The 25680-nt window shown below is 48.6% G+C and overlaps 1 protein-coding gene across 5 annotated transcripts in view; it reads right to left on the bottom strand.

Moving 5' to 3' along the window:
* Positions 1 to 614: 614 nt before the first annotated feature.
* NADK (NAD kinase) overlaps positions 615 to 25680 on the bottom strand; it is a 130965-nt gene continuing 105899 nt past the window's right edge. For all 5 annotated transcript variants that reach the window (XM_088468214.1, XM_088468216.1, XM_088468215.1 and 2 more), the window contains 2 exons: positions 24592 to 24674; positions 615 to 5541 (listed from right to left, as the gene is read on the bottom strand). In XM_088468214.1, coding sequence (XP_088324340.1) covers positions 5391 to 5541; positions 24592 to 24674 — 234 coding nt within the window. In that variant the 3' untranslated portion in view covers positions 615 to 5390. The remainder of the gene's footprint in view (positions 5542 to 24591; positions 24675 to 25680) is intronic.

Genomic DNA, 25680 nt, shown 5'->3' with positions numbered 1-25680 from the left:
AGGTTGACCTGAGACCCCTGTGGTACATTAACCACCTGCGGTGCCAACTGGAACTGTGGCATAGGAGCCAGAACCAGCGGTTGCTGTGAAGACCCCACTTGGGGGATTACAGGGGGCACAGTCATGCGAACCTTAAGCGTCTGTAGTGTTTGAGCAAAGCACGCCCACGGGGGTTCTTGTGCAGTCCCAAGGACTGAAGAGGGACCTGGAGGTACATAACACCTACCACATAAACCCTCATGCAGCACAATGCACACAAGACTGCAAGGCGGGGATAGATACCCGGGTATTATCCATATATATATATATATATATATATATATATATATATATATATATATGTATATATGTATATGTAGAAGGGAGTTATTGACTGTGGGCGACCAACCTGCTAATAATAAATATTCACACAAATATATAAATATAAAGTGCTGAGTGCTAACGTGCTTGAATCAGCCTGGGCAAGTATACATAAATCATAAAGTGCTTAGTGCCAAATAGTCCTAGCAGCATAGACCAATGAAGTGCTTAGTGCAATATAAATACTTTTAGCAGCATACAAAAATAAAGTGATAAAAGAAAGCTAGTACCATAAAAAATATTTAATAGGGTTTGACAAAAACAAGATAAATACGATTAAACACTGTGGTTCCTAATCAGGAGTAACCACCAGAGAGCAATAAATAACCGATAAAAATAAGATCAATTTAAGAGGTAAAAGAAGAGTTTTAGCTTATCTGAAAATCAATTTGAGAGGGTCTGGGTGTAAATCCCAAGGGCAAGTAATGAGTCCCATCAGCGACAGCAGCATTAAAGAGAAAAAAAATAATTTAAAACAGAAGATTGTGCTTACCGGCCATTCTCAGGTTTCTCCTCGCCGCTTCTGATCGTCCACCATCAGGACTCCGTCACCTTCAGTAAACCTGAGAATGGCCAGTGAGCACTAACTTCTGTTTTAAAAAAAAATTTCTCTATAATGCTGCTGTCGCTGACGAAATCCCTGACTGGAGTAAAATATGCCAGCTTTGCCAGTGAAGCTTCCCCTTATTAACAGCACAAGTATTATGGTGGTACTTGTATCACCACAATACCTGTTCTTACAGCAAATTAAAATAAATAAAAAAAAATGCTTTATTCCTTGCAGAATATCTTTAGTTTATGTATTTTTTATTTCTTTTTTCTTGTAGGGACCGGTGGGGGGGCCCCAGACCAGTAACTTGCCTAGGGCCCCATGAAGTGTAAATCCGGCTCTGCCCTGTAGAACCACTCTCCATCACTCTGTAAATAAGCCTGTAGTACTAATCTCGAAGCAGCGGCTTTTGTGAGCCATGGCTTCCCGGCAGGTCGCAGGTGACAATTTAAGCGTCACCTGTAGTCAGTGTAGAGCCTGGAGTGTTTTTTTGTTTCCGTATCCACCCCAACAGCAACCAATAAGATAGGTTTTCAAAAGCACCAGGCTCGTTAAGAGCCAATAGGAGCAAACGGTATATTCTATTCAATTAAACTTCTTCAATTCATGACAAGTTCTAATAGAAGATTGGTTTCCTTTATAACATGGTTCATAGGAAATGGCAATAAAGTAATCAGTGGCACGATTCCAACCAGGGCACAATCTGTGTGACGTCTGTATGTTCCTCGCCCAAGATTTTGCGTGGGCTTCCTGTGGGAGCTTCAGACATATTAGCATGTGTGTGTACGTGTACATCTGTTTGGTATAGATTGTAAGCTCCGCTATTTGGATAAATAAATAAGATATTTACAGCTGCAATTGTTTGTTTCCTTACAGTATATATACATTATACCAATGTCATTAGGCCGACAGTGAACATCAGGAATAGAAGATATCTGAAATGTCTTTAGAAATTTCTGCAAATTTTATGCAAGTAAGCAAAATATGAAATTGCACAATACAACAGAGTTTTGTATACAAAGAAATTGGTTTAGTTACTGGATATGTATTTTAACTAAAATAAATAAAACAGAAAAATGAGAACATTTACATTGTAACACAGACCACTCCTGCACAGTTCTGGTGGTTTTCATTTTTTAATGTAAAAAGTATATTGGAGATGATGCTTAGTCATTTTAAAGTAATGGCAACATAACAATTTACAGTTATATAGGTGTTCTAAAACTTTGGGTAACAAACATGGTCAAACACTAACAATTATAATATAGTTAAGTTTACATCAGTGATCTTTAAAGGGATGTTATCATTTAACACAATGCTTTTATTTTCTATGCGTAGCTAGGGGCATATGTATCAAAGCTTGATGTGAGATATATATCACCAACCAATCAGCTCCTAACTATCATTTTTTAAACACAGCCTGCAAAATGTAAGTTAGAAGCTGATACGTTGGTCGTATATATCTCACATCGAGCTTTGATTCATATGCCCCCTAGTCTTTTATTAAGAATGAGACATTCCAAAGCAGCGCCAGGTCCCATAAAAGCCTCACACCATGACACTATGCAGGATATTACAGGTAAGAAGCATTGCCTAATTTTACTGGAAAAAAATAAGAAATATTTTATCTCTTGGGGTTTCTGAAAGTGACGAGGCTCCAGCAAGATCTTCAGCTGAATTGAATCACCCCAAAAATGTAGGTTTTACTCAATTCTGTGCACAGGTCCACAACGTCTCTACGCAGTCACTCTCAGCTGTTTATATGGGTGCGGTATGTTAGGTCGACATGCAGCATGTCAACATTCATCATGTCTACACAGACTACAACATAGAATGTCACCCTAACATCCCTGGTGGCCCAGTGGTAGCGGTGTCTACAATGGCATCTTCTGGGTCACTGTGGCCATGAGACCAGCACATCTGACAGAGTGGCTCTCTAATGAATATTTTATGGCTATCCCTAAACCCCCCTCCCCCTCAGTCTAACCCCAACCTCCTCCTGGCCTTTTGAGATTGTTGACATTTCAGATGACAGCATGTTGCCCAGCCATCTGTTGAACCACGTCGACATTGTGATATCAACATAGTTACTGTCGTCCATGTGACTGGATCCCGTTTCTAGCTATCGCTCCATTCACTCAATTAGCCTGCTATGAGCTAAATAACAGATCCAACCATCACCTAATTACTAATACCTCTGCCCCATACAAAGCTTACACATTGCAGCTGGTTTTCCCCAACTATAAAACACAAAATAAACTTTTGAATAAAACTTTAGCTAGACAACAATAAGGAGGACACACTGTTATGCTTAAAAATAAATTAGACACAATTGGGGGCGATTCAATGCAGCGCAATGCTGAATAGCGCCAGGAGGGAGCTCCCGGAGCTATTCAATTCACCACGCTGTTTGCTTAGTTGTGAAGAGGTTAAGTCGGAGAATAGCAGTTCTCGCGACTTAACCTGGGTGTTTAATTGCAAGAACCGTCATTCTCTGACTAAAGTGTCGGCCGCGCTAAGCAGGAAAACGCGTGTCCGGCACTTTAGTCGGATTTCTTCTCGCACCCTCAGGGGGTGCAAGAAGAAAGCATTAAGTCTGACCAAACAGTGCGGTGAACTGAATAGCCCCAGAAGCTCCCTCCTGGGGCTATTCAGCATTGTGCTGAAATGAATCCTCCCAAATGATGATAAATGTAAAAAGAAACACTAACAACTATGCAACATAAAACAGTCTGTCATTGGTTGCCAAATTATTACAGAAAATAATAAAGTGCTTAGATTTGCCAGGTGATTTTTCAACAAAGCATCTTGTACATGTAGAAACATTGCTGTCTGCAAGGAGATCCCTATAACACAGTGACTGTGTAGTATCTAATGTTTCTCTTCAATGTCCCTTTAACAAAAGTTGTAATTACCACATGGTCCACCAAGGGTTTCCACTGTATCCAACATACAGTAATTCGTATGTATTCCTATGGAGTCAATCCAATTACCTGCGAGTTGTGCCAGCAGTTTTCAGGCTGCCGTACAGTGCTAATTGGATGCCCCCTATGTATGTAACTAATATTTCATTGATTTGATTTTCATATTAAATAGAATAATATTCAAAATATTTTAAAACTGGACCATGGGTGTTTAACGCATTTAAATGGTGCTTTTACTGACCTGTACATGCCATCCTGCAACACTAAGTATATTGCATCATCCTTCTGCTAGTCTTATCTTTATAGCAGCAGACAAAGATGGTTCTAGGTGGTTTAGACACAGCAGTCTTTTTGTACTGTAAACAACTGTATCCAGACAGTAGCTGACCTGCTAGGGCAATGAGACATTTGCCTGATGATAGAATTCATTTAGAAGACAAAACAAAGATAAAGCTATTTTGTAAGAGTTGCATGAACAAGTCAAATATGCAAAGCTGAGCTACCACCTAGGGAGGGGGCAGAGCATTATAGAAGCTCAGCCCTTCCCAGGTTCCATGGTTACTCTCACAACTAACAGAACTTTGTGGACTTTTGGTAGGGGTGGGAGGACCAATAAAAAGCCACTATATACATTATGGGCTCCTATTGGTGCGCCGGCTGACACCACCATTTTGAAACGAACAGTGGAGAACAACATGTTTTACCACTTTAGGTGGTAGCGTTGCTTAACGTTACCCAGGGGTAGAAAATACATTTAAATTTGGGTGCAGAATGAAACAGATTAATAACCAAAAATGCAATTACTGCGCAAGAGTGATCTCTGTTACAACGTGTCAACATGTGAAGATCCAGGTTATGGAGATAGAATGAAGCTCTGCTCCACCATACTGAGCACATGGGCAACCGATTAACTCACAAAAGCCAGGCAGTCTATCAGGCAACGCTGCGAATAAGAGAGCACGTGTTACTGTCCTTCCAGCACCAATGGAGCAGATCTGATGACTTGGCATGTGTTAGACTCCAGTAACAGACATGATCAGGATCTGGGTTGTACAAGGGGAGGGGTATAAGGAATGAGAAAAGGTTATGCCAGGCATTTTCAATAAATGTACAGTATGTAAATCACAGATTTCACAAAATAACCTCTGGATATATTCTATACTAATTTTATAGTATTTATCAGGTATGGGGCAATTTATTATAAAATGTAAACAACTCTTCATAACCGCTTTGCGGTCAGTATAGGCCTGCGTTGCACTGTGATGAAGGACAATGTAATGCAGGCCTTACTAGTAGCAAACAGCTATTTATTTTTCTTCAGTTTCATTCATAAGAAACACAAATATAAACTTCTGTCTTAAAATCTTAAGAGATCAGTATAGTTGGATAAATAGGAAGCTGGTTGTCATTGGACCAGTACTTTGTAGCTGGTAACTCGTATAAGCACGTCCGTCTGTTTTGGTCTATTGTCCAGGACACATATCTGAAGGAAATAGAAAGCCGTATATGGAAACTGGTACGGCTGAAGCACTGAAGTCCCTGGTACACGGCCATTGCTAGTACTCCTCTTCCTCATCATCTGTGAAATGGTTTTGTTTCTTGCGGACATTCCAATGTAAACACTCAGCCAGGCTGTCAAACCAGTCATTAACCGGGTCCCGGAAGCAGATGGAAGGGACGGGATAACAAGAGGTAGTGATGCTAATACTGCAGAGACAAGAGACAAAATGTTGATTAGTTACATCACAAGCAGAAGAAAGGGAACAATTCTATTCACACCAGTGCTGTCATTTCATAACGGTCTTCTTCTCACTGACCACATTACCCTTATTATGGCTTCACTGGCAGAGGTCAGAAAACAGTATATTATACATAATACATACTGATAGAGCCCAACCAATATTAAAGCAGAATTTGCCAAACCGCCATTACAGTCCAGGTTTTAAGGATATCCATACTTGAGCACAGGTGACTTAATTATTACCTCGATCAAATTGAATTAACCATCTGGTATCAGGCATGGATATCCTTAAAACCTGAACTATTCTAATGTATGTTTAGCGGCTGAATCTATACACCAGTTTGCTTATTCCATGTTACCTTTATATAACTATTGCACATTGTGATTTACTGTTATTGATATCTGTCTGTAACATTTTCTATTTTTCCTGTCACTTGATTTTTGAAAATCCAAAATAAACAGATCTTTATAAAACAACAAAAACCTGAACTATTATGACAGAGAAACTGTATTAAAGAGTAGTATACAAAACAATGGAATAGGAAACCACAGTAAGTATGGGACAATAAACCCGTTTGTTACAGGTCAACTTAGTATATAACGGCATTACAGTACAAGGATGAACAATACAAGCTGTGTCTAAGGAATAGTAGAAGTTATACTGTTTAAATTCAGACAGCAACAACATGGATGAATGACCTGTATTCCATACAAAGGTGTATGTAGCACCATAACCACATCACTACTCTGCTGTTGGGGAGACTCTGCTCCGTCCACTATCTATCTGCAGCTCCTTAACCCCTTCCGCTCCCCCTCACACCATCATGCTCCCCCCGTAGCAAAGGCAGCACTGTCCCCATTAGTAATCACGAGTGGATAAGTTACTGCCTCCCTCTAAGCAGACTCTTCGCCTGCGGCTATAATCTGTGACAATCTTATAATCACTTAAAAACTAGGGTCATTAAGCAGGAGATGAGGACTCAAATGCAATAATATGCTCTGATCCTGGTCCACCCCATTAATTAAAAATAATGTAAATCACAGTGCAGCAGGGCCGTAACGAAGGTGGGGATCTGGTCTAAGGATCTACAGTAAAAAGGACGACTGTGTTTAGATAGACACCAGATGTCCAGTCAATAGGACAACAGGGAGAAAAGGTCGACATGTAGGACGGTCGACCAGGTCAAAAGGTCAACACATGATAACTGGAGTGTTAGGATTAGGCACTTACCCACACGGTTAGGGTAAGGTACTAAGGGGAGGGGTAGGGTGAAGATTAGGGTTGTCGACCACATGCATAGCGACCCTTTGACCCTGTCGACCTTTTGTTTCTGTTGACGTATTGACTGTCTAACATCTGGTGTCTATCTAGACCAGATATGGCAAACATGCAGCATGCGGCCCAAATAAACATTTTATGCGGCCCGACAGCGTGGGCCAAAAAACATATATAGTGCATCCGGAAAGTATTCACAGCGCTTCACTTTTTCCACATTTTGTTATGTTACAGCCTTATTCCAAAATGGAATAAATTCATTTTTGTCCTCAAAATTCTACACACAATACCCCATAATGACACCGTGTAAAAAGTGTTTGCGATTTTTGCAAATCTAATAATAATATATATATAAAAAAAAAAAAAAAAAATAAGAAATCACATGTACATAAGTATTCACAGCCTTTGCTCAATACTTTGTTGATGCACCTTTGGCAGCAATTACAGCCTCAAGTCTTTTTGAATATGATGCACCAAGCTTGACGCACCTATCTTTGGGCAGTTTTGCCCATTCCTCTCAAGCTCCATCAGGTTGGATGGGAAGAGTCGGTGCACAGCCATTTTCAGATCTCTCCAGAGATGTTCAATCGGATTCAAGTCTGGGCTCTGGCTGGGCCACTCAAGGACATTCACAGAGTTGTCCTGAAGCCACTCCTTTGATATTTTGGCTGTGTGCTTAGGGTCATTGTCCTGCTGAAAGATGAACCGTCGCCCCAGTCTGAGGTCAAGAGCGCTCTGGAGCAGGTATTCATTATTCATCCAGGATGTCTCTGTACATTGCTGCAATCATCTTTCCCTCTATCCTGACTAGTCTCCCAGTTCCTGCCACTGAAAAACATCCCCACAGTATGATGCTGTCACCACCATGCTTCACTGTAGGGATGGTATTGGCCTGGTGATGAGCGGTGACTGGCTTCCTCCAAACATAACGCTTGGCATTCATGCCAAAGAGTTCAATCCTTGTCTCATCAGACCAGAGAATTTTATTTCTCATGGTCTGAGAGTCCTTCAGCTGCATTTTGGCAAACTCCAGGCGGGCTGCCATGTACTTTTTTACTAAGGAGTGGCTTCCGTCTGGCCACTCTACCATACAGGCCTGATTGGTGGAATGCTGCAGAGATGGTTGTCCTGGAAGGTTCCCCTCTCTCCACAGAGGAATGCTGTAGCTCTGAGAGTGACCATCGGGTTCTTGGTCATCTCCCTAACTAGGGTCCTTCTCCCCCGATCACTCAGTTTAGACGGCCGGCCAACTCTAGGAAGAGTCCTGGTGGTTCCGAACTTCTTCCATTTACGGATGATGGAGACCCCCGTGCTCATTGGGACCTTCAAAGCAGCAGATATTTTTCTGTACTCTTCCCCAAATTTGTGCCTCGAGACAATACTGTCTCGGTGGTCTACAGACAATTCCTTGGACTTCATGCTTGACTTGTGCACTGACACAGAATAGGGATGCGTGAGGCTGGCGCCAATTTCCCCGTTAGATCCACTGGTAGATCCAGATGTGCAGCTTGGAACGGTAGGAGCCTTTCAACAATGTCCCCCAAAAGACAGTTATGGAAATACAGGATGGTTCAAGCGCTTTCTATGATCTATCCTATAAATTTGTTTGATGGTGTTCTCGATGTATTCAGAGATATGCAAAAAAAATAGAATGGCAATATCGTAGAATAACGTAAAAAAAAGTTTTATTTTTTAAGAAAAAAAATGCACTCACCATTTACCGTTGGGTGATAGGCGTTGGACACAATTTTCACCGTGGTCCTGCGGTGGTTGGAAAATGCAACGTAGATCTGGATACCTTTGGGTCACATTCAAGGTGAGTATACTACTTAACATTGTATTGGGTTTCCTGATTTGCACTATGGAAGCGTGTCATATGTGTTTTCCCCCCATCTATGGAGTGACCCAAAGGTATCCAGATCTACGTTGCATTTTCCAACCACTGCAGGACCACAGTAAAAATTTGTGTCCAACGCCTATCATACTGTGCTCTGACATGCACTGTCAAGTGTAGGACCTTATAGACACACAGGTGTATGCCTTTCAAAATCATGTCCAATCAACTGAATTTTCCACAGGTGGACTCCAATTAAGCTGTAGGAACATCTCAAGGATGATAAGTGGAAACAGCATGCACCTGAGTTCAATTTTGAGCTTCACTGCAAAGGCTGTAAATACTTATGTACATGTGATTTCTTAGTTTTTGGGGGGTTTTTTGTTTGTTTGTTTTTATTAAATTTGCAAAAATCTAAAAAAAAACTTTTTACACGTTGTCATTGTGTGTAGAATTTGGAGGATAAAAATTAATTTATTCAATTTTGGAATAAAGCTGTAACATAACAAAATGTGGAAAAAGTGAAGCGCTGTGAATACTTTCCGGATGCACTGTATTATGTGGCCCAGACCCTGGCGCGATCATAGCTCAGCTCCGATCGGGCAGTGTTTAAAACTAGGAACGCTGGTCTCTGAAGCGATCAGAGACTAAAGAAGGCTCTCATCGCTTTAAAGGCCAGCGTTCCCAGTGATGCAGTGCGCGGGTGACGTCATGACGTCACCCGCGATGAGAGGAACCTGCGCCTGTTGGATCTAGTTAGCAAAAAGAGACCAGATGCACCATACAACCATTAATAATTATACATCATATAACAAGAGGTATGGTAAGAACTTACCTTTATCTCTGTTTCTACGAAGTCCATAGGGTCCACAGGGTTGACCTTGGGGGTATAGCTGGATCTGGATCCATGGGCACCACGCAGTTAAAGCTTTGCTGCTCCCAGGATGCACTTGGGTCCGTCCTCCTCTATACCCCGCCCCGGCCACAGGCACCTCAGTTGGTAAGCAGCTAAGGCCGGAGGAGGAGACTAAACAGAGAGAAGGAAGACTGGAACACACAAGAAACCATACTCACAGAAATGGGAGACAGAAAACCGGTGACCAGCCACACAGCCCATTTGAAGCCAGGTGCGTCAGGGCGGGCGCCCTGTGGACCCTATGGACTTCGTAGAAACAGAGATAACAAAGGTAAGTTCTTACCATATCTCTTGTTTTCTACTTCAGGGTCCATAGGGGGTCCACAGGGTTGACCTTGGGGATGTCCCAAAGCAGTTCAACTAAGGGCGGGGACGCTCCTGTGCTGAAAGGAGTACCCGGCGCCCGAAGGATGCATCCTGAGAGGCGAAGGTGTTAAACGCATAGAACCTCAAAAAAGTTTGAATTGAAGACCAAGTGGCCGCCTTACACAGCTGAACAGCGGAGGCGCCACGTCTAGCAGTCCAAGAGGGACCCACAGAACGAGTGGAATGAGCCTTAACAGAGGCTGGCACAGGTAAACCCTCCTGTGCATAAGCCTCACAAATAACGGAACGAAGCCAACGGGCTAACGTTTGCTTGTTGGCAGGCCAACCCCTCTTGTGAAAACCGAAGAGGACAAACAAAGAATCCGACTTCCGAACCGAAGCAGTCCGATCCACATAGATTCTAAGTGCCCGGACTACATCTAAGGAAGCCTCACCAGCTGAAAGATCAGGCGACTGAAAAGCTGGCACAACAAGTTCCTGATTAATGTGGAACTTCGAGACCACTTTGGGCAAAAACTCAGGACGAGTGCGGAGCACCGCTCTGTCCTGATGAAAAATCAGAAAAGGAGGGCGACAGGAAAGCGCCCCCAACTCTGACACCCTCCTGGCAGAAGCAACTGCTAGGAGAAAAACGGTCTTGAACGTCAGCCACTTGAGGTCCACCACCTCAAGAGGCTCAAAAGGATGACCCTGCAAGACTCGTAGCACCACCGCCAAGTCCCAAGGAGCCACAGGAGGCATGAAGGGAGGCTGTATCCTGAGAACACCCTGGAAAAAGGTGTGAACATCCGGTAGTGTAGCAATCCGTCGCTGAAACCACACGGACAAAGCAGACACATGAACCTTCAGAGAGGCCAAGCGTAAGCCGAGGTCTAAACCTGATTGAAGGAACTCCAAGATTCTGGAAACCCGGAACACCTGAGGATCATAGTTTCTGGATTCACACCACTGAAAGTAAGTGCGCCACACCCTGTGGTAAATCCGTGCGGAGGCAGGCTTGCGTGCCCTAAGCATGGTACCAATGACTGAACTGGAGAAACCCCTAGACCTCAAGACGGCTGTCTCAAGAGCCACGCCGTCAAAGACAGCCGACCCAGATCCGGGTAAAGGCAGGGCCCTTGAGACAACAGGTCCCGACGCTGAGGAAGAAGGTACGGAGCGTCGATGGAGAGACACCTCAGATCGGAGTACCAAGGATGTCTGGGCCACGCCGGAGCAACCAGCACGAGCGTGCCGCCGTCCTGCTTGAATTTCCGCAGAACCCGAGGAAGTAAGGATATCGGAGGAAACAGATACGCCAGGTGAAACGTCCATTTCACCGACAGCGCGTCTACCAGACTGGCGCCTGCGTCTCTTGTCCTTGACCCGTGAACGGGCAACTTGTGATTGTGACGGGAGGCCATCAAGTCCAGCCCCGGCAGCCCCCACCTGTCCACGAGTAGCTGAAACACCTCTGGGTGAAGCGACCATTCCCCGGGATGCACGTCGTGACGGCTGAGGAAGTCCGCCTCCCAATTGAGGACTCCGGGAATGAAGACTGCCGAGATCGCTGGAATGTGACCCCCCGCCCAAGCAAGGATGCGAGACACCTCCGACATTGCTGCCCGACTTCGAGTTCCTCCTTGGTGGTTGATATACGCCACCGTGGTGGCGTTGTCGGACTGCACCTGAACCGCCCGTCCGTAAAGACCGGGACCGGACGACTGCAGGGCCCGATAAACCGCCCGCAGTTCCAGAATGTTGATGGGAAGAAGAGCTTCTTCCGCAGACCAACGACCCTGAAGTGACAACGAGCCGGACACTGCCCCCCAACCCCGAAGACTGGCATCCGTCGTGAGCAGGACCCAGTCCGGGATCCAAAAGGGACGCCCCTCGACCAGATGAGCTGTCTGAAGCCACCAAGCCAAAGACTGCCGAACCTCCGGGGACAACACCAGCAACTGAGAGCGGATCCGGTGAGGTAACCCGTTCCATTCCGATAGAATCAGCCCCTGCAGAGGCCGGGAATGGAACTGGGCAAATTCCACCATGTCGAATGTTGACACCATGGAGCCCAAAACCCTCATAGCCGAATGGACCGACTGGCGGCAACTGCTCAGGCAACTGTGTATCCTCAGCTGCAGGGAGGAGACCTTCTCCGGGGTCAGGAAGATCCTTTGCTGCCGAGAATCCAGCAGGGCTCCCAAATGAACCATCTGCTGAGATGGAATCAGGGAGGACATTTTCCAAGTTATCAGCCACCCGTGCGCTTGCAGGCAAGCGACCGTCAAGTGGAGATGATGAAGCAGTACCTCCGGGGAACTCGCCAGCAACAGGAGGTCGTCCAGATATGGTAGTAGCCGTACATTCTGGTTCCGAAGATGTGCGGCCATGGCCGCCATAATCTTCGTGAACACCCTCGGTGCCGTAGAGAGACCAAAGGGTAGCGCCCGGAACTGATAATGGTGTTGAAGGATAGCGAACCTCAGATACCGCTGGTGCGAAGGTGCTATCGGAACATGGAGGTAGGCGTCCTGGATATCCAGGGACACCATGTAATCCCCCGGTTCCATCGCCAGAATGATGGAACGTAACGTTTCCATCCTGAACTTGGGAACTCTGAGGAATTTGTTCAGAGACTTCAAGTTGAGGATAGGGCGATGAGAACCATTGGGTTTCCGCACCAGAAACAGAGAAGAATAGAACCCCGTCCCTCGTTGTAATTGAGGAACGGGAACAATGACCCCTGCTGTCAGCAAGGACTCTATAGCTTCCTGAATCTGTAAAGACTTGGTCGTATCCTGAGAAGGACTCGTGCAGAAAAACTGGTGGGGCGGTCTGTGCCGAAAAGACAGGGCGTACCCCTGGGAGACCACTTCTCGAACCCAGGCATCCGTGGTGGTATTGTGCCAGCACTGGGCAAATAGAAGAAGTCGGCCTCCCACTCTGGGGTCCCCCAGAGGGAGGCCCGTCCCATCAGGCAGAAGGTTTATCTTCCTGCTTGGAAGAAGGGCGCCTGGCACTCCAGGGCTGCTTCTTGGGCTTAGAAGCGGCCTTGGTCGTCGACTGCCTCGGGAAGGACTGACCATTTGCCTTGCCCTGAACCCGAAAGGACCGAAAAGCAGAGCTCCGTACCTTGGTAGGAGCAGAAGCCGAAGGGAGGAAGGCTGATTTAGACTTAGCCAGAGTGTCCACAATTTTGTCCAAGTCTGGACCAAAAAGCAACTCCCCATTAAAAGGTAAGGCCTCCAGTCCCTTTTTAGAGTCAGCGTCAGCTCTCCAAGACCTCAGCCACAAGGACCGACGCGCCGACACAGCTGCAGCCGACACCCGAGAGGTTAGCAGGCTTGCGTCCAACGATGCTTCCCCAATGTAGGAAGCCGCATCCCTCATTTGACCTATCAATGCTCTCTGGATCTCCGGAGCATCTTCCGGAAAGGTATCCTCCAAAGCATTGGCCCAGCTCTCGATGGCCTTAGCCACCCAAGAGATGGCCATGGACGGACGGGCCACCGCCCCCGAGAGAGAGTAGATAGACTTCAAACAAGTCTCCACCTTCCTGTCCGTGGGATCCTTCAGGGAGGAGATCGACGGCAAAGGCAGCGTAGCGCTTTTAATTAAGCGGGTAACGTGGCAATCCACCGCTGGAGGAGTTTCCCACTTCCTGCAATGAGCCTCCGGAAACGGATAGTTCGAAGCCAACCGCTTCTGCGGTTGGAACCTCTTGCTGGGCAACTGCCAGGCCCCTGCCATATGATCCGTCAATTGATCGGACAGGGGAAAAACCGTCGAAGCTACCTTGGCCTTTTTAAAATTTGGGTATTTTGACCTGGGGGCGGGCACATCCTCCTCAATGTGAAGGATGGCCCGCACCGCCCTAACCAATGCCGGCAGATTAATGGAAGACTTAGCCTCCATCTCCATGGCCCCGGCATCCGAGTCAGAGTCTTCATGGATCTCCCCGTCATCCGAAGACACGTCCGTGTCCGTGAACTGAGCCGCCAGTGAAGCCGGAACGGAACGCTTGGACGCCCGTGGGGGCAAATCACTGTGCAACATATGTTGAAAAGCCGATGACGAAGCCGCCAGACTCTGAACAGAGCTGGAGAGGACATCCACCCAAGGCGGGGGTACTGCCTGAGGATACCCCTGAAAAGGTACCATCGACTGCTGCGGCACTGTGGGGGTCTGCACGTATACCGGCAAACCCACATAAGGACCCACAGTCTGAGACCCGGGAGGAGACTGCACCAGACGAGTCACACCCGGGGAACGGGGCATGGTAGGCTGGGGCAACGCCCTAGAAGGGGCCGCAGTCGGGACCGCAAGTCGGTCCGCGACTGACGCCAGCACTTGCGTAAACATTGCCCACGGAGGATCCTGCGCCACCGGGGGTTTAGAGGGTCCAGGTACCAACTGGCACCGCTCACACAGACCGTCCTGAGACAAATCTGCCCCGTCAACCCCTGCCAAACAGCGTCGGCAGGAAAACAACACAGGAGCCTCGGAGCGCTCATTCCCCTCATCAGACATGACACAAACTTTTTTGCAAAAAAGTGTCTCACCGAAACGAGGTAAGGCGTATAACACCCACGCACTCCCAAGTATGCAACCCAAACAGCCCACAATATGGTACTGAGGAGCACACCGCAGTATGTGACGGACCTCACAAATACGTAGATTTATATAAGTGAGGTACACAGAAAGAACACCCCTCCCCCACGCACCTGCGGGCCGTAGGAGAAGGAAAGGGATAGGTAAAAAGCTGACAGTAAGTAGAAAAATAAGCACAGACAGCAGCACTAGCAAAAAGTCACATACCATGCAGAGAAGTTATACTCACTGCACCTTCCGCTACAATCAACCTCCCAGATTCAGTGTCTGGGAGGGCTATAGCGCTGCGAACACAGTCCTTTGCAGGGGGAGAGGTACGCAGGGGGACTGGTCCACTGGAAGCCTGCCTGGGAGCTCTGCGATGCTGCCTGAGGAAGATGGCCGCCGGAGAGCTCTGAGGAGGAGTGGCCAAGTGAGAACAGCCCAGCGACGCCAGCACACATGAGAGAAGGCGCGCTGGGCTGAGGGGAGGAGCGCTGAAGCAGGGAAGGCTGCCTCCCCTGCTAGTACTAAACCCCCGGGGAAGCCGGTTCCCCGCCGGTACTTACACCCCGGGGGCCAGCGGACACGCGGGGTATTCCTGAAGAGGGGGAGCCCGCCGCCGCCGCTACTAGCGCCGCCGGTCTGTCCCCAAAGACCGGCGGCATGAAGACTGCATTTTCCCCGCGTGCAGCGCTGACAGCGCTGCACGCGGCTTACCTGGCCCCTTCAGTCCGGCAGCAGTCCTTGGGAGGTCCCGGAGCCACGCTAGTACTGACTCCGGGGTCCCGCTGCGATCCCCGGATCAGTACCGGTGTCGCAGCGCCAGCGGGGCTGTTGGAGTGGCAGCGTAGACGTCCAGATGGACAGTCTGATGCTGCCGCTCTGAAGACAGTAAAAATAAAATAATAAAATCTTCTTTTTTTTTTTTTTTTTTTAAAAATAAAGAATAAAGCTTAGGGGCTGCTTATGCAGCCCCACTGCGAAGGGTGACCCGACTCCGGCCGGGCACCAACTAAAACTGAGGTGCCTGTGGCCGGGGCGGGGTATAGAGGAGGACGGACCCAAGTGCATCCTGGGAGCAGCAAAGCTTTAACTGCGTGGTGCCCATGGATCCAGATCCAGCTATACCCCCAAGGTCAACCCTGTGGACCCCCTATGGACCCTGAAGTAGAAACAAGGTTTTTGATCTAGTTAGATCCAGTCAGCGGCAGCGTCTATGCAGGAGTGCTGACGGCATGGACTGGATCAGTGCACAACGGCCAGCGTGAAGAGAGGAAAGTACTGCACAAGGGAGTGGGGCCTGTTCTACACTGGGAGGGGGAACAGCATAAGTGCACTACTAGGGACACTACATAATGGGCACAACATAAGGGGCAACACATAAGGGGCTCTAATACCCCCTGTATTGCATTGGTTTTTATTAATAATAAACCTTTCAAAATTGAATATAAGACTTTTTTTTTTTTCTTGTGGCCCACACTCTTAAGCTGGCCACACATCTAAAGATTATCTGTCCAACCAGCCAACTAGTTGATTGGTTGGAATGAAAATCTGGTAAGGAATACAATCAGCAATTTGCTCCCAAACACTGGAAAATGGACCAAAACTGTTGTTTGAACAAATAGTTTAGATCAAACATTTAACAAACTTGTCTGACGACCATTTTCATCTGTTTTCTGGCATTTAGGAGCAAATTGCTGATCATCATTTACTCCCTTTCCTTACCAGATTTTCATTCCAACCAATCAACAAGTTGGCTGGTTGGATGTAAGTTGGTCTAGTGTGTGGCCAGCTTTATACCTTGAATATCCGGCCCGGTTGGTATTTTGAGTTTGACATGCCTGATCTAGAGACATTGCCTACCTTTTTACTGTAGATCTTTCAATCCACATCCACTAGGGTGGTGCGGCCGGTGCCGCCGCAAAGAGCGCAACAGACCGGAGGTCGGAACCGGCCACCCACCGCAATCACACTCTGAAGTGTACACTCCTGACCCGGCCACAGTGACAGGTCCCCCAGCAGCACAGGAGGGTGGGGCTTTGCTATGTCTCCTACGGCGCTTGTTATTTAGCAGGCTGCAATTAGTGCAGCTGCTTTCCAAACAGCTGTCATGTGAGCTGTCGGCATTCTTTGCATCAGCCAAAGGACGGTCCGCAGAGGCTGCTGGAAAATGTAGTCCCTTCCACCTCTGTTACAAGTCGCAAAGAGGTGGAAAGGACTAAGTTTCCCAGCAGCCCCTAGACAACGTTCTTTGGCTGATGCAAAGGATGTTGGGTGGCTGGTGTAGTGGCAGGGACCAGCAGCATGGATACATACAAGGGCAGGTCTCTCTTCAGTGGGCTCCCGTCTGGCCACCTCTCTATTCACCTGCATGCAGAGACTCGGCAGCGCGGATGATAAGTACTGTAACTCCACAGCAGCGCTGATGTGTGCAAGTAAGTCTGCTGACAGTGCGTGGTGTATGTATGTGTGCTGAGAGATTGCGTGGTGTGCGCATGTGTGCTGAGAGATTGCGTGGTGTGCGCATGTGTGCTGAGAGTGCGTGGTGTGCGTATGTCAGTCTGCTGAGAGTGCGTGGTGTGCGTATGTGTGCTGAGAGTGCGTTGTGTGCGTATGTGTGCTGAGTGCGTGGTGTGTGTATGTGTGCTGAGTGTGTGGTGTGTGTGCGTATGTGTGCTGAGAGTGCGTGGTGTGCGTATGTGTGCTGAGAGTGCGTGGTGTGCGTATGTGTGTTGAGAGTGCGTGGTGTGCGTATGTGTGCTGAGTGTGTGGTGTGTGTGTGTATGTGTGCTGAGAGTGCGTGGTGTGTGTATGTCAGTCTGCTGACAGTGCGTGGTGTGTGTATGTGTGCTGAGTGCGTGGTGTGTGTATGTGTGCTGAATGCGTGGTGTTTGTATGTGTGCTGAGTGCGTGGTGTGTGTATGTGTGCTGAGAGTGCGTGGTGTGTGTTTGTGTGCTGAGAGTGCGTGGTGTGTGTTGAGAGTGCGTGGTGTACGTATGTGTGTTGAGAGTGCGTGGTGTACGTATGTGTGCTGAGAGTGCGTGGTGTACGTATGTGTGCTGAGAGTGCGTGGTGTGTGTATGTCAGTCTGCTGACAGTGCGTGGTGTGTGTATGTGTGCTGAGTGCGTGGTGTGTGTATGTGTGCTGAGTGCGTGGTGTGTGTGCTGAGTGCGTGGTGTGTGTATGTGTGCTGAGAGTGCGTGGTGTGTGTATGTGTGCTGAGAGTGCGTGGTGTGTGTTGAGAGTGCGTGGTGTACGTATGTGTGCTGAGAGTGTGTGGTGTACGTATGTGTGCTGAGAGTGCGTGGTGTGTGTGCGTATGTGTGCTGAGAGTGCGTGGTGTGCGCATGTCAGTCTGCTGAGAGTGCGTGGTGTGCGTATGTGTGCTGAGTGTGCGTATGTGTGCTGAGAGTGCGTGGTGTGTGTATGTGTGCTGAGAGTGCGTGGTGTGTGTATGTGTGCTGAGAGTGCGTGGTGTGTGTATGTGTGCTGAGAGTGCGTGGTGTGCGTATGTGTGCTGAGAGTGCGTGGTGTGCGTATGTGTGCTGAGTGTGCGTATGTGGGCTGAGAGTGCGTGGTGTGTGTGCGTATGTGTGCTGAGAGTGCGTGGTGTGCGCATGTCAGTCTGCTGACAGTGCGTGGTGTGTGTTTGTGTGCTGAGAGTGCGTGGTGTGTGTTGAGAGTGCGGGGTGTACGTATGTGTGCTGAGAGTGCGTGGTGTGTGTTGAGAGTGCGGGGTGTACGTATGTGTGCTGAGAGTGCGTGGTGTACGTATGTGTGCTGAGAGTGCGTGGTGTACGTATGTGTGCTGAGAGTGCGTGGTGTGTGTGCGTATGTGTGCTGAGAGTGCGTGGTGTGTGTATGTCAGTCTGCTGACAGTGCGTGGTGTGTGTATGTGTGCTGAGTGCGTGGTGTGTGTATGTGTGCTGAGTGCGTGGTGTGTGTATGTGTGCTGAGAGTGCGTGGTGTGTGTATGTGTGCTGAGAGTGCGTGGTGTGCGTATGTGTGCTGAGTGTGCGTATGTGTGCTAAGAGTGCGTGGTGTGTGTGCGTATGTGTGCTGAGAGTGCGTGGTGTGTGTATGTCAGTCTGCTGACAGTGCGTGGTGTGTGTATGTGTGCTGAGTGTGTGTATGTGTGCTGAGTGCGTGGTGTGTGTATGTGTGCTGAGAGTGCGTGGTGTGTGTATGTGTGCTGAGAGTGCGTGGTGTGTGTATGTGTGCTGAGAGTGCGTATGTGTGCTGAGAGTGCGTGGTGTGTGTACGTATGTGTGCTGAGAGTGCGTGGTGTGCGCATGTCAGTCTGCTGAGTGTGCGTGGTGTGTGTATGTGTGCTGAGAGTGCGTGGTGTGTGTATGTGTGCTGAGTGTGCGTATGTGTGCTGAGCGTGCGTGGTGTGTGTATGTGTGCTGAGAGTGCGTGGTGTGTGTATGTGTGCTGAGAGTGCGTGGTGTGTGTATGTGTGCTGAGAGTGCGTGGTGTGTGTATGTGTGCTGAGAGTGCGTGGCGTGTGTATGTGTGCTGAGAGTGCGTGGCGTGTGTATGTGTGCTGAGAGTGCGTGGCGTGTGTATGTGTGCTGAGAGTGCGTATGTGTGCTGAGTGTGCTGAGAGTGCGTATGTGTGCTGAGTGTGCGTAGTGTGTGTACGTATGTGTGCTGAGAGTGCGTGGTGTGCGCATGTCAGTCTGCTGAGAGTGCGTGGTGTGTGTATGTGTGCTGAGAGTGCGTGGTGTGTGTATGTGTGCTGAGAGTGCGTATGTGTGCTGAGAGTGCGTGGTGTGTGTACGTAAGTGTGCTGAGAGTGCGTGGTGTGCGCATGTCAGTCTGCTGAGAGTGCGTGGTGTGCGCATGTCAGTCTGCTGAGAGTGCGTGGTGTGTGTATGTGTACTGAGAGTGCGTGGTGTGTGTATGTGTGCTGAGAGTGCGTATGTGTGCTGAGAGTGCGTGGTGTGTGTGCGTATGTGTGCTGAGAGTGCGTGGTGTGCGCATGTCAGTCTGCTGAGAGTGCGTGGTGTGCGCATGTCAGTCTGCTGAGAGTGCGTGGTGTGTGTATGTGTGCTGAGAGTGCGTGGTGTGTGTATGTGTGCTGAGAGTGCGTGGTGTGTGTATGTGTGCTGAGAGTGCGTGGTGTGTGTATGTGTGCTGAGAGTGCGTGGTGTGTGTATGTGTGCTGAGAGTGCGTGGTGTGTGTATGTGTGCTGAGAGTGCGTGGTGTGTGTATGTGTGCTGAGAGTGCGTGGTGTGTGTATGTGTGCTGAGAGTGCGTATGTGTGCTGAGTGTGCGTGGTGTGCGTGCGTATGTGTGCTGAGAGTGCGTGGTGTGTGTATGTCAGTCTGCTGACAGTGCGTGGTGTGTGTTTGTGTGCTGAGAGTGCGTGGTGTGTGTTGAGAGTGCGTGGTGTACGTATGTGTGCTGAGAGTGCGTGGTGTGCGCATGTCAGTCTGCTGAGAGTGCGTGGTGTGCGCATGTCAGTCTGCTGAGAGTGCGTGGTGTGTGTATGTGTGCTGAGAGTGCGTGGTGTGTGTATGTGTGCTGAGAGTGCGTGGTGTGTGTATGTGTGCTGAGAGTGCGTGGTGTATGTATGTGTGCTGAGAGTGCGTATGTGTGCTGAGTGTGCGTGGGGTACGTATGTGTGCTGAGAGTGCGTATGTGTGCTGAGAGTGCGTATGTGTGCTGAGTGTGCGTGGTGTACGTATGTGTGCTGAGAGTGCGTGGTGTGCGCATGTCAGTCTGCTGAGAGTGCATGGTGTGCGCATGTCAGTCTGCTGAGAGTGCGTGGTGTGTGTATGTGTGCTGAGAGTGCGTATGTGTGCTGAGTGTGCGTATGTGTGCTGAGAGTGCGTGGTGTGTGTACGTATGTGTGCTGAGAGTGCGTGGTGTGCGCATGTCAGTCTGCTGAGAGTGCGTGGTGTGTGTATGTGTGCTGAGAGTGCGTGGTGTGTGTATGTGTGCTGAGAGTGCGTGGTGTGTGTATGTGTGCTGAGAGTGCGTGGTGTGTGTATGTGTGCTGAGAGTGCGTGGTGTATGTATGTGTGCTGAGAGTGCGTATGTGTGCTGAGTGTGCGTGGGGTACGTATGTGTGCTGAGAGTGCGCATGTGTGCTGAGAGTGCGTGGTGTGCGCATGTCAGTCTGCTGAGAGTGCGTGGTGTGTGTATGTGTGCTGAGAGTGCGTGGTGTGTGTATGTGTGCTGAGAGTGCGTATGTGTGCTGAGTGTGCGTGGTGTACGTATGTGTGCTGAGAGTGCGTGGTGTGCGCATGTCAGTCTGCTGAGAGTGCGTGGTGTGTGTATGTGTGCTGAGTGTGTGTGGTGTACGTATGTGTGCTGAGAGTGCGTGGTGTGTGTATGTGTGCTGAGAGTGCGTGGTGTGTGTATGTGTGCTGAGAGTGCGTGGTGTGTGTATGTGTGCTGAGAGTGCGTGGTGTGTGTATGTGTGCTGAGAGTGCGTGGTGTGTGTATGTGTGCTGAGAGTGCGTGGTGTGTGTATGTGTGCTGAGAGTGCGTGGTGTGTGTATGTGTGCTGAGAGTGCGTGGTGTGTGTATGTGTGCTGAGAGTGCGTGGTGTGTGTATGTGTGCTGAGAGTGCGTGGTGTGTGTATGTGTGCTGAGAGTGCGTGGTGTGTGTATGTGTGCTGAGAGTGCGTGGTGTGTGTATGTGTGCTGAGTGCGCGTATGTGTGCTGAGTGTGCGTATGTGTGCTGAGTGTGCGTATGTGTGCTGAGAGTGCGTGGTGTGTGTACGTATGTGTGCTGAGAGTGCGTATGTGTGCTGAGTGTGCGTGGTGTGTGTATGTGTGCTGAGAGTGCGTGGTGTGTGTATGTGTGCTGAGAGTGCGTATGTGTGCTGAGTGTGCGTGGTGTGTGTATGTGTGCTGAGAGTGCGTGGTGTGTGTATGTGTGCTGAGAGTGCGTATGTGTGCTGAGTGTGCGTGGTGTGTGTATGTGTGCTGAGAGTGCGTGGTGTGTGTATGTGTGCTGAGAGTGCGTATGTGTGCTGAGTGTGCGTGGTGTGTGTATGTGTGCTGAGAGTGCGTGGTGTGTGTATGTGTGCTGAGAGTGCGTGGTGTGTGTATGTGTGCTGAGAGTGCGTGGTGTGTGTATGTGTGCTGAGAGTGCGTGGTGTGTGCATGTGTGCTGAGTGTGCATGGTGTACGTATGTGTGCTGAGAGTGCGTACGTATGTGTGCTGAGAGTGCGTGGTGTGCGCATGTCAGTCTGCTGAGAGTGCGTGGTGTGTGTATGTGTGCTGAGAGTGCGTGGTGTGTGTATGTGTGCTGAGTGCGCGTATGTGTGCTGAGTGTGCGTATGTGTGCTGAGTGTGCGTGGTGTGTGTACGTATGTGTGCTCAGAGTGCGTGGTGTGCGCATGTCAGTCTGCTGAGAGTGCGTGGTGTGCGCATGTCAGTCTGCTGAGAGTGCGTGGTGTGCACATGTCAGTCTGCTGAGAGTGCGTGGTGTGTGTATGTGTGCTGAGAGTGCGTGGTGTGTGTATGTGTGCTGAGAGTGCGTGGTGTGTGTATGTGTGCTGAGAGTGCGTGGTGTGTGTATGTGTGCTGAGAGTGCGTGGTGTGTGTATGTGTGCTGAGAGTGCGTGGTGTGTGCATGTGTGCTGAGAGTGCGTACGTATGTGTGCTGACTGTGTGTGGTGTACGTATGTGTGCTGAGAGTGCGTGGTGTGCGTATGTGTGCTGAGAGTGCGTATGTGTGCTGAGAGTGCATGGTGTGTGCATGTGTGCTGAGAGTGCGTGGTGTGTGCATGTGTGCTGAGTGTGCATGGTGTACGTATGTGTGCTGAGAGTGCGTACGTATGTGTGCTGAGAGTGCGTGGTGTGTGTATGTGTGCTGAGAGTGCGTGGTGTGTGTATGTGTGCTGAGAGTGCGTGGTGTGTGTATGTGTGCTGAGAGTGCGTGGTGTGTGTATGTGTGCTGAGAGTGCGTGGTGTGTGCATGTGTGCTGAGAGTGCGTACGTATGTGTGCTGACTGTGTGTGGTGTACGTATGTGTGCTGAGAGTGCGTGGTGTGCGTATGTGTGCTGAGTGTGCGTATGTGTGCTGAGAGTGCGTGGTGTGTGTATGTGTGCTGAGAGTGCGTGGTGTGTGTATGTGTGCTGAGAGTGCGTGGTGTGTGCATGTGTGCTGAGTGTGCATGGTGTACGTATGTGTGCTGAGAGTGCGTACGTATGTGTGCTGAGAGTGCGTGGTGTGTGTATGTGTGCTGAGAGTGCGTGGTGTGTGTATGTGTGCTGAGAGTGCGTGGTGTGTGTATGTGTGCTGAGAGTGCGTGGTGTGTGCATGTGTGCTGAGAGTGCGTGGTGTGTGCATGTGTGCTGAGAGTGCGTGGTGTGTGCATGTGTGCTGAGAGTGCGTACGTATGTGTGCTGAGAGTGCGTGGTGTGTGTATGTGTGCTGACTGTGTGTGGTGTACGTATGTGTGCTGAGAGTGCGTGGTGTGCGTATGTGTGCTGAGTGTGCGTATGTGTGCTGAGTGTGCGAATGCGTGCTGAGTGTGCGTGGTGTGCGTATGTGTGCTGAGTGTGCGTGGTGTGCGCATGTCAGTCTGCTGAGAGTGCGTGGTGTGCGCATGTCAGTCTGCTGAGAGTACGTGGTGTGCGCATGTCAGTCTGCTGAGAGTGCGTGGTGTGCGCATGTCAGTCTGCTGAGAGTGCGTAGTGTGTGCTTGTCAGTCTGCGTGGTGTGTGCATGTCAGTCTGCGTGGTGTGTGCATGTCAGTCTGCGTGGTGTGTGCATGTCAGTCTGCGTGGTGTGTGCATGTCAGTCTGCGTGGTGTGTGCATGTCAGTCTGCGTGGTGTGTGCATGTCAGTCTGCGTGGTGTGTGCATGTCAGTCTGCGTGGTGTGTGCATGTCAGTCTGCGTGGTGTGTGCATGTCAGTCTGCGTGGTGTGTGCATGTCAGTCTGCGTGGTGTGTGCATGTCAGTCTGCGTGGTGTGTGCATGTCAGTCTGCGTGGTGTGTGCATGTCAGTCTGCGTGGTGTGTGCATGTCAGTCTGCGTGGTGTGTGCATGTCAGTCTGCGTGGTGTGTGCATGTCAGTCTGCGTGGTGTGTGCATGTCAGTCTGCGTGGTGTGTGCATGTCAGTCTGCGTGGTGTGTGCATGTCAGTCTGCGTGGTGTGTGCATGTCAGTCTGCGTGGTGTGTGCATGTCAGTCTGCTGAGAGTGCGTGGTGTGTGCTTGTCAGTCTGCGTGGTGTGTGCATGTCAGTCTGCTGAGAGTGCGTGGTGTGTGCTTGTCAGTCTGCGTGGTGTGTGCATGTCAGTCTGCTGAGAGTGCGTGGTGTGTGCTTGTCAGTCTGCGTGGTGTGTGCTTGTCAGTCTGCGTGGTGTGTGCATGTCAGTCTGCTGAGAGTGCGTAGTGTGTGCATGTCAGTCTGCTGAGAGTGCGTAGTGTGTGCTTGTCAGTCTGCGTGGTGTGTGCATGCATATGTGCTGAGACTACATATGTGTGTGTGCCATGACGACAGTCAGTTCATAATTCTGTGCCCTCTGGACCAGTCATTGCCATGTACACTGCAAACCCAGCATAAGAGATACTGGGAAAAAAAAATAAAAAATTGTGTCCCATTTTTTTTTTGGGGGGGGGGGTTTGGGGGGAGGGTAAGTCACCGATGCGCTTTCTCACACAGGGCACCAAAATGTCTAGTTACGGCATCTACCTAGACACGTCGTCTTAACATATTGCTCCAATTTTCCCTGTGTGAGGTCTGTTTTGCTCCAGAGCATTCGTTCTGATCTCAAACAGAGCTATATACAGACATTATTGATTGATGATCCACTTCCTACTACATGTGGTAATAAGAAGAGGTCAGAAATCCCAATTATTTGTAACACTTTGGCCCAATCAAACTGTATGTGGAATCTGTTGGAAATCTATTGGAGGAACTATGCCATAACCAAGACCAAATAGATACTGCACTGCAGGTTTGTATTACATGGGTTGTAAGCATACCGAGCAGTTAATGTAAAATATCTGTAACTATTTGTATATTAGATGTTCAGAGAGTTTTCATTGCAGTTTTAGGTTTGTAAAGACCACTGCAATCTGCAGATAGCTATACTGCATCGGACCCTCACCTGTCTCCATGGCAAATTTCCTGCCTCTTTCTCCCATCAAACGAGACCCATGCAGTGTTACGTGCGTCAGGAGAGAGCATGATCTGAAATACAGGAATGTGTTAAACTTACAAAAATTCAAAAGGCCAAAGGCAAGTGGTTTATACTCACAATATCCAAGCCCAAAATTTCTGATCAGCCTGGCATTTACTGTATGTAGTTGTTATACATCAATGTACACAGCGAGATTCAGGTAATCTCAGGCATTATATATCAATGTACACTGCTAGATTAATGTGAGGATTTTGTTATATACATATATACACAGTGGTATGAATATTAAATTAGGGTTATATACCAATGTAAACTACAGGATTAGTGTTACGTTAAGGCTGTATACCAATGTACACTGTGTTACCTTGGGGCAATATACCAATGTACACTGTGTTACCTTGGGGCAATATACCAATGTACACTGCAGGATTAGTGTTATGTTAGGGTTATATACCAATGTACACTGCAGGATTAGTGTTATGTTAGGGTTATATACCAATGTACACTGCAGGATTAGTGTTATGTTAGGGTTATATACCAATGTACACTGCAGGTTTAGTGTTATGTTAGGGTTATATACCAATGTACACTGCAGGTTTAGTGTTATGTTAGCGTTATATACCAATGTACACTGCAGGATTAGTGTTATGTTAGGGTTATATACCAATGTACACTACAGGATTAGTGTTATGTTAGGGTTATATACCAATGTACACTGCAGGATTAGTGTTATGTTAGGGTTATATACCAATGTACATTGCAGGATTAGTGTTATGTTAGGGTTATATACCAATGTACACTGCAGGTTTAGTGTTATGTTAGGGTTATATACCAATGTACACTGCAGGTTTAGTGTTATGTTAGGGTTATATACCAATGTACACTGCAGGATTAGTGTTATGTTAGGGTTATATACCAATGTACACTGCAGGATTAGTGTTATGTTAGGGTTATATACCAATGTACACTGCAGGATTAGTGTTATGTTAGGGTTATATACCAATGTACACTGCAGGATTAGTGTTATGTTAGGGTTATATACCAATGTACACTGCA

Source organism: Taudactylus pleione, unplaced genomic scaffold, assembly GCF_031769625.1.
Source record: "Taudactylus pleione unplaced genomic scaffold, aTauple2 ptg000082l, whole genome shotgun sequence".
NCBI classification, from domain to species: domain Eukaryota; kingdom Metazoa; phylum Chordata; class Amphibia; order Anura; family Myobatrachidae; genus Taudactylus; species Taudactylus pleione.
Note: the sequence above shows the minus strand (reverse complement) of the source record. Positions and strands in the feature narration are given on the sequence as shown.